The sequence below is a fragment of the Rhincodon typus genome, chromosome 4 (genome assembly GCF_021869965.1).
Source record: "Rhincodon typus isolate 14 chromosome 4, sRhiTyp1.1, whole genome shotgun sequence".
Lineage (NCBI taxonomy): Eukaryota > Metazoa > Chordata > Chondrichthyes > Orectolobiformes > Rhincodontidae > Rhincodon > Rhincodon typus.
This window is the reverse complement of record NC_063335.1, coordinates 15,134,013-15,146,494: the sequence shown is the minus strand read 5'-3', so window position 1 is coordinate 15,146,494 and position 12,482 is coordinate 15,134,013. Positions and strand designations below refer to the sequence as shown.

At 42.1% G+C, this 12,482-nt stretch overlaps 1 protein-coding gene across 1 annotated transcript in view; it reads right to left on the bottom strand.

Moving 5' to 3' along the window:
• The window catches only part of csmd3b (CUB and Sushi multiple domains 3b), a 1,719,816-nt gene that overhangs the window by 213,243 nt on the left and 1,494,091 nt on the right, over nt 1–12,482 (bottom strand). Inside the window, 1 exon segment of the mRNA XM_048595770.1 lies at nt 5–121. Coding sequence (XP_048451727.1) covers nt 5–121 — 117 coding nt within the window.

Genomic DNA, 12,482 nt, shown 5'->3' with positions numbered 1-12,482 from the left:
TTACCAAACTCTCTGGAGACAGTGATAGAATAAATACAGTTGTGTCCAGTACTATAATTTCTTGGGTAATTTGGTGACAGTACAGTGCCATCAGAACCTGTAGATCGACTTCCACATGGAGCTGAAAGAAAAATTCATATTTCAGAAATTTTAATTAACTAAAGTTCTCTCTGGGAAAAAAAAAATGCACGACACAGAAAATTGCAGACAGGTGTCATTTTCTCTCCACACAAGAAAAAAATATCAAACACTTGCTTTGCTTCCAATTTCAAGTCTCAAAAACAAAATTGTTTTGGCCTCAGTGATAGCTTCTTGTTTCAATAAAATTGGTCTACTTCCATTAGTAGTGTTCAGTGATCATGGCCGTGTGTGCTCTTCACAGTATAAGTAAATCTTGCAGTGAATTCTAAATATCTTGCAGGCTTGAAATTCCAAAGCATTCAGAACTAAACGTGATCAGCAGGAGGAACAGCGTCCATCAAAGGGCGACTGAGAGGGAGACCATCACTTTGGCACATACATTAGAGACTGGAAGCAGTCACCTGTACTGAGGAGTGGATCGTTATGGACCTGGTATCAAGGAGTATTTTGTGGGTGGAGCTATGAAATAAAAAGGGGATGGTGATGTTATTCATCTTGTACCATAGGCCCCCAAATAGTCAACGGGAAAGAAAAGAATAAAAATGCAGTGAGTTTGTGGAGACTTACTGGAGAAATCGGGTTGTCATAGTGGGGAATTTTAATTTTCCTAATGTAGACTGGGAATGCCATAGTGTTAAGGGTTTAGATGGGATGGAAATTGTTAAAGGTGTTCAGGAAAGTTACCTCAAGCAGTATCTAGAGGGTCCTACTCAGGAATGGGCAAAACTTGACCTGCTCTTGGGAAATAGGGCAGGACAGGTGACTGTGGTGACACTGGGGGAGCACTTTGGGACCAGTTGACCATAGTTCTATTAATTTTAAAATAGTTATGGAGAAGGACGAAACTGGTCCATAGGTTCAAGTTCTAAACTGGAGCAAGGCAAATTTTGATGGAATTAGACAGGAGCTTGCAGGGTTGATTGGAGTAGTTTGTTTACAGGAAAAGGAACCTCTGGCAAGTGCAAGGCCTTTAAAGGTGCGATAGCTAGAGTTCAAGGTCTATATGTCCCTGTGAGGGTAATGGGCAAGATTAGCAGGATTAGGGAACCCTGGATGACAAGAGATATTGAGACGTTGACCTGAAAGAAGAAAGAGGCATGGCTCAGGAACAGACAGCTGGGATCAAGGGAACCACTGGAGATATATAGGGGATACAGGAGTTTACTGAATAAGGAAATCAGGAGGGCGAAACAGTGGCATGAGACAGCTTTGACTGAGAAGATCAAGGTGAATTCAAAGAGATTCTTTAGTTAATTAAAAGAAAAAGAATCTCTACAGAGAGAATAGGACCCCTCAAGAATCAAAGTGGACATGTATGTGTGGAACTGCAGGAGATGGGCGATGTCCTCAATGAATATTTCTCTTCTGTGTTTAACCGTGGAGTAAGACATGTAGACTTGGGAACTTGGGTACGTCAGTGGTGATATCTTGGGGATAGTCTCCATCATAATAGAGGGGGTGTTGGAAGTTTTAAAAGAATGAAGGTAGATAAATCTCCTGGTCCTAATCAGATATATTCAAGAATCCTGCAAGAGGCTAGAGAAGAAATTGTGGGGGCCTTGACTGATATATTTGCATCATTGTTAGCCACAGGTGAGGTCCCAGAAGACTGGAGGGTAGAGAATTTTGTGCCCTTATTCAAGAGGGGCTGCAAAGAAAAACTTGGGAATTATACATCTGTGGTAGGTAAGTTACTTGAGAAGATTCTGAGGGATAAGGTATACATGCATTTGGAAAGACAGGGTTTGATTAGAAGTAGTCAACATGGCTTTGTGTGTGGGAAATCACGCCTCACAAATTTGTTAGAGTTCTTTGATGAAGTGACCAGGAAGATTGATGTGGGGAGGGCAGTAGACATAGGCTACATGGATTTCAGTAAGGCCTTTGATAAGTTTTCACATGGTCGGCTGTTCTGGAAGGTTAGATTGTATGGAAGCCAGGGAGAGCTGGCAAATTGGATACACAATTGGCTTGATGGTAGGGCACAGAGGGTAATACTGGAAGGATGCTTGTCGTACTGGAGACCTGTGACTAGCGGTATCCGTCGGGTCAGTGTTGGGCCCATTGCTGTTTGTTATCTATATCGATGATTTGGATGAGAATGTACAAGGCATGATTAATCACTGCGGATGACATTCAAATAAGCGGTATTGTGGACAGTGAGGAAGGTTCTGAGAAATTGCACCAGGATCTTGATCGGCTGGGGAAGTGGGCCGAGAAATGGCAAATGGAGTTTAATATAGATAAATGTGAGGTGTTGTAATTTGGAAAGTCAAATCAAGATAGGAGTTTCATGGTGAATGGTAAGGCCTGAAGGAGTGTAGTGGAACAGAGGGACCTTGAAGTGCAGGTGAACAGTTCTTTGAAGGTGGAGTCACAGGTGGATAGGACAGTGAAGAAGGCATTTAGCACATTGGCCTTCAGCAGTCAGGGCACTGAGTACAGAAGTTGGGAAGTTATGTTGCAGCTATACAAGATGTTGGTGAGGCCTCACTTGGAGTATTGTGTTCAGTTTTGGTCACCTTGCTATAGAAAGGATGTTATTAAACCGGAAAGAGTGCAGAAGAAATTTACAAGGATGTTGCCAGGACTCAAGGGACTGACTTATAGAGAGAAGTTGGACAAGCTAGGTCCTTCTTCTTTCGAGCACAGGGGACTGAGGGGGGTTCTTATAGAAGTGTATAAGATCATGAGAGGCATGGATAGGAAGAATGTACTCAGTCTTTTGCCCAGGGGAAAAAGGGAATTGAGGACGAGAGGGCATCAGTTTAAGGTAAGAGAGGAAAGAATACATGGGAACCTGCGGGGCAACTTTTTTTACACAGAGGGTGGTACGCAAATGGAATGAGCTGCCAGCGGAAGTGGCTGAGGCGGGTACATTAACAACATTTAAAAGACATTTGGACGAATACATGGATAGGAAAGGTTTAGAAGGATATGGGCCAAGTGCAGGGAAATGGGGTTGGGGTGGATGGACATTTTGGTCAGCACGGACCCGATTAGGCTGAAGGGCCTGTCTCCATGCTGTAGGGATCTATGATTCTAAATCTGTTTGATGTGACAAGAAGAAGCTAAGCTTTCTTTAGGTTTAAGTCAGAGGTGATTTTGGTCATAGATTGTGCAGAAAGCCTTAAATTAGTACTGAAGTAGCTTGAGGAAGGAAACAAACTTCATGCTGAGCTAGCCAGATTAAAGTTTAATGGATTTAGTAAGCTACATGGAATGGACACATTATTTTCATGTTGCTTAAACACCCCTATACGCTGACCATTCATTCAATGATCCATCTATTTTCAAGTTGTATTGTTAACTGCTCAATGACACTCAGTTTGGGTTCTGTCAGGACGGCTTAGCTCCTGACCTCATCACAGCCTTGGTCCAAACACTGACAAAAAAGATGAATTCCAGAGGTGAGTTGGGAGGAACTGCTCTAGAGATCAAGGCTGCATTTGGCTGACTTTGCATTAAGGAGCCCGAACAAAACCTGGAGACAATGTGTATAGGGGAAAACCTCCACAGTTTAGAGTCAAACCCGACACAAAGGAAGATCATTCTGGTAGTTGGACATAGTCATTTTAGCTCCAGGGCATCTCTGCAGGAGTTGTTCAGGGTAATGTGCTTGTGCCAATCATTTTCAACTACCTCATCAATAAACTCTCTTCCATCCTAAGGACAGAAGTAGGGATGTATACTAATGACTGCACAATATTCATTCACTTCTCCACAGACACACAAGCAATGCATTACCAGATGCAGCAAGAGTAGGTCAAAATCCAGGTTTGGGCTGACAAGTGGCAAACGATGTTGTCTTTTAATAGAGATGATCATTGCCTGGCATTCAAGTGGTGCAAATATTACTTGCCACTTGTTAGCTCAAGCCTGGATATTGTCCATTTGAACATAAGTTACTTCAGTATCAGAGGAGTCACAAATGGTGATAAACAATACACAATCATCAGTTATGTGTATTAGATTGTATTGTTATGTTGAGCTGTAATTTTTTTGAGGTGTCAACAGTTGTTATGCAGTCAAGTATTCTTCATGTAGTTAAAGGGTATTAGTAGATTTTGAGGAATATCAGATGTGTTAATTGGGAAATTTGGTATAATAATAAATCATATTGAGGTGACCCTGCATATTCTAAGCAGATGCATTAACTGTTCATTGATGTCACCTTACCTTCTAAAATTTTGTGGAATTGCTAAGCTAAGAAAGTCAAGGTTATATAAAACAATTCATTGTAGAAAAAATTCAGGACACAAGTGGAAGTGATGTCAATAAATAAAAACAAATCAAAAATTAGGCAGATAGTTCCTAGTCAATCCGAGATTGACCATTAACTGTCTGTGCGTTGATAAGCCACTTAGAATTCAGGATATCTTTGATCATGGATAGGGGCTGATAAGGCCTGTGTTGGGCCCTCTTGTGGTGCAGTGGTAGTGATATCCCTGGACTGAGAGGCACAGATTCAAGTCCCATCTGCTCCAGAGATGAGTAATAACATCTCTGAACAGGTGGATTAGAAAATAGGCTAAATTTAACTTTAAAAAAAGGCCTGGGTTTTAGTGGTTTGATGCACAACAAGGGAAAACTGAGGACAGAAGTAGAAATTAAGTTAACGTAACATAACATGAGACCTGTGCCCAATCAACCAGTGTTGTGAATTTGCAACTCACCATGGATAGGCTGAACAAGAGAACTTGTTGAAATATTATTTCTTTTCTCCTTGCTTTGATAAACTGAATACATTCTGTAACCTTTGTGTATCTCAGGTGTCACAAACGGTGCAGAACATTATGCAATCATTGGTGAACATCCCCACTTCTGACTGTTTGATGAAGGGAAGGTCATTGATGAAGCAGCTAGGTAAGGCCTAGGAAACTACCCTGAGGAACGCACGCAGAGATATCCTGGAGCTGAGATGACTGACCTCCAACAGTCACAAACATCTTCTGATATGCCAGCTACGACTCCAATCAGTGGCGAGTTTGCTCCTCACCGATTCCTATTTATTTCAGTTTTGCTAAACTCCGTGACATCACACTCAGTTGAATGCAGCTTTGATGTTAAGGGCTTTTACTCTCACCTCACCTCTGGAATTCAGCACCTTTGTCCATCTTTGAACTAAGGTTGAGCAGGTCGATAATATGTGGAGCTGGAGAAGCACAGTAGATCAGACAGCATCGGAGGAGCAGGAAAGTCGACATTTCAGGTCTGGACTCTTCATCACCCTTTCCTGCTCCTCCGATGCTGCCTGGCCCACTGGGCTCCTTCAGCTCCACACTTTATCGACTCTGATTTTCAGCATCTGCAGTCCTAACTACCTCCTAATCACTGAGCAGGTTATTGCTGAGCAGGTGTTATTAACACTTTCCATCACTTTACTAATGATTGAGAGTTGACTGATGTGGTGATAATTGGCTGGATTGGATTTGTCCTGCTTTTTAGTGTATAGGACATAACTTGGCAATTATTGAGGAATGGATATTTGTGGACACATCATTGAGGATGGAGATATTTGTGGAACCTCCTCCTCCAGTGATACGTTGGTTGTGGGATCTCTTAATTCTATCACTTGCTATTATGCTATTTAGTGAGTAGTTCCTCTTGGTAGCTTCGCTAGGTTGACACCTCATTTTTAGGCAAGTCTGGTGCTGCTTCTGGCATGCTCTCCTGCCGTCTCCATTGAACTAAGGTTCATTCCCTAGCTTGATGTTAAAGATTGAGTGGGGTTATGCCAGGCCATGAGGTTTCAGATTGTGTTAGAGTACAATTCTTCTGCTGATGATCGCCCAGTCTTGAGTTGCGAGATCTGTTCAAAGTCTGTCCCATTTAGCACAGTCATAGTGCCACACAACACGATGGAGGGTACTCTCAATATGAAAGCAGGACTCCGTCTCCACGAGGAATGTGCAATGGTCACTCTTACTGATACTGTCATGGATAGATACATTTGCACCTGATAGATTGGTAATGATGAGGTTAAGTATGTTTTTCCCTCTTGTTTATTTCCTCATCACCTGCCACAGACCCAGTCTAGCAGCTATGCCCTTTAGGACCCAAACAGCTCGATTTGTAGTACTGCTGCCGAGCCACTCTTGCTGGTGGTCATTGAAATCCTTAGGCAGAGTACATTCATGCCCTCGCCACCCTCAGTGCTTCCCCCAAGTGTTGTTCAATATATCCCCAGCTGAGATAAATCAGTATGTGGTAATCAGCAGGAGATTCCTTGCCCATGTTTAACCTGAAGCCATGAGACTTCATAGGTCTGGAGTCAATGTTGAGGACTCCCAGGGCAACTCCCTACTGACTGAACACCACTCTGCCGCCACCTTTGCTGGGTCCATCCTGCCGGTGGGTCAAGACAAATCCAGTGATGGCGATGGTGGTATCTGGGACATTGCCTGTAAAAGGTATGAATCCGTGAGTACGACTATATCAGGCTGTTCCTTGACGAGTCTGTGAGATTTCAACACTTTGCAGGGTCAACAGGGCAGTTTCTGATCTTCTGTCTTCTGGTGCTTCAGTCAATGCCAGGTGGTCCATCCAGTTTCAATTCTTTGTTGAGCCTTCTTAGTGATTAATACAACTGAGTGGCTTGCTAGGCCATGTCAGAAGGCAACTGAGAGTCAATCACATTGCTGTGCCTCTGGAGTCACATGTAGATCAGAGCAAGTGAGGATAGCAGATTTTCTTTGCTGAAGGACATGAGTAAACCAAATGGCTTCCCAGTTATCAGCAGACTTGTAGCTCCAGATAGTCTTTATCAAATTCAAATTCCACCATCTGCTGTGATGGGATTCAAACCTGAGTTGCCTGGAATATTAGCTGAGTGTCTGGATTAATAGTCTGGCAAAAATACCACTTGGTCATCATCTCCCCATGTTGTTGTTAGTTGTCTCTTTTGTCTATAGAGGTGGTTCCTGCACAGTCGTACAATCATGAAACTATCTGCTGTATTTATCTCTGCTGTGTTTAATTCACAATCAAATGCTCCTTAAGAACATTAAGTGAAAGTACACAGTTTTAGGAAAGGGATACTTTCGCCCAGACAGCCTTCCCCTTGAACTTCCAGGTTATGCCCTCACAGTGGTTAGTCTCACAGCTGGCTAGGCAAGCGGCACATGTGAATCCATGTGAATCAGTATTGCTTTGATCCTTGACATTGGGCTTCTTGACATCTACATTACAGAAGCTGGAAAGCTGAGTTACAGCTGAGCCTATCATTGCGTCTTCCCATGCACAAGAGTTCTACTAACTTCATGGAAAGTGTCAATGTGGCCTTGGAATAAAACTGCTGTTAGGAAGCTTCTCACTTCATTTGCCCCACCTGCTGAGGCAACGGAAGCAGCAGCATATATTACTTGGTTGATATTTGGTCAATACAGATAAGATCAGAATCTATGTTCATTTCAGTGACTTACAGGGTCCAAGGCTGACTAATGATCACCCCTACAATCTTTCTCTACTGTATTGCGACTCCTGTTTCCCCAGTGACACTTTATCCAGCCCCAGTTTTGGTTGAACCTTTATATGATCATCATTAGCTCAATTTGATTCCTGGAACACCCGATTTTTAAGGTCCAAATAATTTGCTGACCTAGCACTTCCCCACATCAAGGCGAAAGTGACCATAACTTATCTTGATCTCTAATTTGAGACCACCCAGTCCACTCCCATCTCTATCAGGTCCCATCCTACTAAATCCAAATACCCCTTGTTCCTGACCATTCCTCAGCTAACGAATGCAATAAGGCCACTGCTGAGATTTGAGCTGCTTGTAGCCTTACCGATGTCATCGTTAGGGTATTGGTGCACCCAGATTATGTATCACCTTCTAAAGACCATGGCCCATCTTTGGGATTGCCTTTGTAGGATATCCCCAATTGATTACAATACAACTTATGGACTGAATTTGCAAGACAGCTCTGGGCGATTGACCAACATAGCCCAGAATCATTTTCCTCTAATTCCAGGAATGACTGTGGTACCCAGATTGCAATGTTGTGGATCCTTGGACTAACAGTGGATGAACTGTCTGACAAATCATAGACAACCCCTCCCCCGATCCAGTTTTTCCTCTTCTCTTTCACACATCATCGTTCTCTTCATGCAGTGTGTTTCACCATCAAACTGCAGGCACATGGTCCAACTCTGTCACCGAATCAACACCATGCTGTACAGTGTCATGTCCCATCTTCCCACATTGACACTTCACATTTCAGCACTTTTCCTACAGCCACATGCTTCTTACTTGGGTCTGTTCTAAACTACATCTCTTGCAAGCTGACCTCATCCAATGTGCAGTGCTATCAATGTTGCTGGTGTGTTGCTGCTCTCCAGTTGGGTCGAACAATGTGCTAGAGATACATTTTGCATTAGTCCCCACAAAAGCACCCATTATGGTTGTTGAGGTTATGATGAAAGTGGAGACAAGGACCTGGGAAAAGTTTCAGTTGAGGAAATGAAAGCTCTTCACTCAAAATGACTGTGGGCTGAAACCAAAGTTGCCAAAGGTCCAGTTGCTTGGTTTATTCAGGCGAATTTCTGAAATGTCAAGTATCTTAATCATACAGAGGTTATTTGGGAAGTTGAAGTTACTTCTGCTAAGTTGTGTAATTCAGAAGTTGTAAATGTATACATATAGATTTCTCAACACTTGATGTTGAGAAAGTCATTTCACCATCAGAAGGAGGACTTAACTTTTTTTTAATCAGTGAGAGTCTGATTGTAAGACTCTCACCTGATTAACTCATCACACTGACTACTAAGCTTGCAATTTCAGGGAGTGGAAAGTTATGTCCTTGGCATCGGTAAAGTATGTTATTTGCTCATGAAGTTGTTGGAGGGGAAGTAATGTGAGATCAAGAGTTCTGGCTAGTAGATTGAAGGTGACTGGCAGTGATTTCCATGGAGATGCAGTGCTTAGTTGGATTCTTGACAGACATTCTTCTGTGTGGCTGTAAATTGTGCACCTTAAAGGATATTTTGCTGCAAACTGCTAAGGAGTTCAGAGTGTGCTGGCTGTCAGCTTGGATTTGAATGATACTCACCTTAGTAGAGGTCAATGAACTGTTTCCTGCACTATATCCAATGTATAGCTGCTCACCTTCTCTGCAAATTCCAACTGAGTCTGTTTGTTAAGGCTAACCAACCTTCCCCCGCTATCCTTTGCAAAAGTAACTGCCGCTGTGTCCTGCGCACTTCATACGTCATCTTCTGGAACACCTCAGTGAAGCAAGAGGGGGAGTAGCACTTAACCATCCCTCATTCATTCTCCTCTTTTGCCTCATCTAAGCAACACACAATGTACAATGCTGTGTCCCTTTCCATACAGATACTGCATCCATGTGCTTGATACTACTTCCAGTCACTATCCAGCCTCCTTCATCTGAAATAACAAATGGAAGGCAATCCTGAGGTGGAGTCTTCTTATGGTCCCAGGAGTGGAAAGCTTAACATATGAGGAATGTTTGAGGACTCTGGGAGTATACTCATTGGAGTGTAGAAGGATGAGGGGGGGATCTAATTGAAACTTATGGAATACTGAATGGCCTGGACACAGTGGATGTCAGGAAGATGCTTCCATTGGTAGGACCCGAGGGCACAGCCTTAGAGTAAAGAGAAGACCTTTTAGAACAGAGATAAGGAGAAACTTCTTGAGCCAGAGAGTGGTGAATCTATGGAATTCACTGCCACAGAAGGCTGTGGAAGCCAGGTCATTGAGTGCATTTAAGACTGAGATAGATAGTTTTTTAATTATCAAGGGGATCAAAGGTTATGGGGAGAAAGCGGAGGAATGGGATTGAGGAACTTATCAGCCATGATTGAATGGTGGAGCAGACTCAATGGGCCGAATGGCCTAATTTCTGCTCCTATGCCTTATGGTCTTATGGTCAGTGCATCCCTCAAGGAACAACCAGAAGGGTTGGCTTCCTGAACAGGGACCCTCTGTTGAACTAGGAATTGAGCCCATAATATTCTCCCCAAAGCTGCACTGTTACTCCTTCAGGCCATTCAGACTGTGTGAGGACAAGCTGGCATCTGCAAAGATCTGGCTTTCATTCAGCATCATATACTGAGCCACACTGAAAAGACGACAACCAAGGTTTAAATTTGTAACCCAGAAAAAATTCAGTACCTACAACATATACAATGGGCAAATTCAGCATATTATTCAAGTAACATATTTCCAGTTGCCCTGCAGGCATTCAAACATGAAGACCCTATTTTAACAGAGTTCTTCCTGAATTACAGGTTGGTTACCCACTAAGATGTCATTGTCTGCGCTGCCATTCAGGTCCTCCACACTGTGTTGCACAGTCACGCTAAGCTCTAATCCACTGTTTTGAAATGTGTTTCACAGCCACACTGTTATCAATTCTCTGGCAAGTTGTTTAGATTCTCTGCCATATGATTTGTGACTGAAGCACTTTTCATCAAGTTCAACTTTAAAAATCAAAGCAGTTTGACAATTCATTTTCTTTTGTACGAAATGCATTCCCTGTTCGATTTACAAAACTGACACATTTTTGAAATTAATTTATAAATTCTTCACAAAACCAAGCCTACTTAACCCCAAAAGTTGGCATGTCACCTGCAGCAAAGCCTCTGTTCTGCAGACAATGGTGAGAGCAGTCATCTGTTGACAGTTAAATAAAAGAACTGCAGATGCTGTAAATCAGGAACAAAAACAGAAACAAAAACATTTCTGAGGAAGGGTCACCGGACCCGAAACGTTAACCTGATTTGTTCTGTACAGATGCTGCTAGACCTGCTGAGCTGTTCCAGCAACTTCTGTTCTTGTATCTGTTGACAGTTCTTCATCGTTCCCTGCAATCTCATTCACTACCTCCTCAGTTAATCTCTCAGAAAACACAGATTCATTTATGCACACAGGTTGGAAATCCAGAAAATAATCTTTTATACATTTCTCGAGATAGGTAGCTTTAAAGTGGGAAAGATAAATTTATAAGTGTATCTGCTTTAGGGCTTATCTGTCCTGTTGCTGCTCCTTTCTGTGATATCTTCATAACCATCATTGAAAACTATAAATAATAGCAGAAAATGCTGAAAATAATTAGCAGGTTAGGCAATATCCGTGGAGAGAAAAATAGAACTAACATGTCAGGTCAATGAATTTTCCTCGGTTTTGATGAAAGATTATGAACCTAAAACATTATTTCTTTTTCAAAATCCACAAATGCTCCCTGACTTTCTGAATATCTCTAAATGTTTCTGTTCTTTTTTTTTTCCCTAGATTTCAAGCACCTGTAATATTTTGCTTTCACATTGAACATTACAAACTTGGATTTCGCTATTAATCTAATATTAAAAAAATCTTGTGAGCTTGTTATTAAACAATTTTCTCAGAGTTTTGCAATGCAATTTTAGATTATAGTTCCACAAGTGAATCAAGTTCGGAATTATGCTGTACAATCAAGCAAACAGGTCAGAAAGTTATGCACTTTTCAAATGGGCAATTGGCCATGATATAAAACTAATCCTCCTTGTCACTTTTTTTTCTAGCCTGGTTTGGCACATGGTCACAGATCATCATACCATTTTATTTGCTTCCTAGATTCACTTCAGGAAGACATTTAATTTGTGACACCATCTCATGTGGTTATCCACTTTCCATTAATGAGGTTGCTGACCATTTCCAATTTGAAGAGTTTAACTAGCTTTGCTGATTATAATGCTCTTCTGGAAGAGGGAAACCACCCAAAGGGAAATAACTGGTCAAAAGCAGTGTTAATACTTGGAAATTAATGCACTGTTCATACTTGAACTCTGTTCGGAAATATACAAGACAAGTTAGACCAGTATGTCTCATTGGTTCAGTTTTTGTCTTTTTCCTGGATGTAGGAACAGATGTTGGCCATTCAGCCCATTGAGTCTGCTCTGTTATACAATGAGATCTGATAATTGACATCTCCACTTTTCAGCTTTGTCCCCATCATCTTTGAATCCCTTACTGATTTCAAATCTATCTCCACTAACAATCCAGCCACTGTAACCCTCTGTGATGAAGAATTCCACAGATTCACGACTCTCTGAGAGAAAAAAAGGTTGTCCTCATCTCTGTCCGAACTGGTCAACCCCTTAGACTGTCCCACAAGCAGAAACAAACTCTGAATATCTTTTGTCAAGTCCCCTAAGTATCTTGTGTATTTCAATGCGGTTGTCTCTCTTTCTTTGGAGACTACAACGGAAGGAGTGAAAACAGAACATATGAAAAGCATTGAGATAACAAAGTGTAGAGCTGGATGAACACAGCGGGCCAAGCAGCATCACAGGAGCAGGAAGGCTGACGTTTCGGGCCTAGACCCTTCATCAGA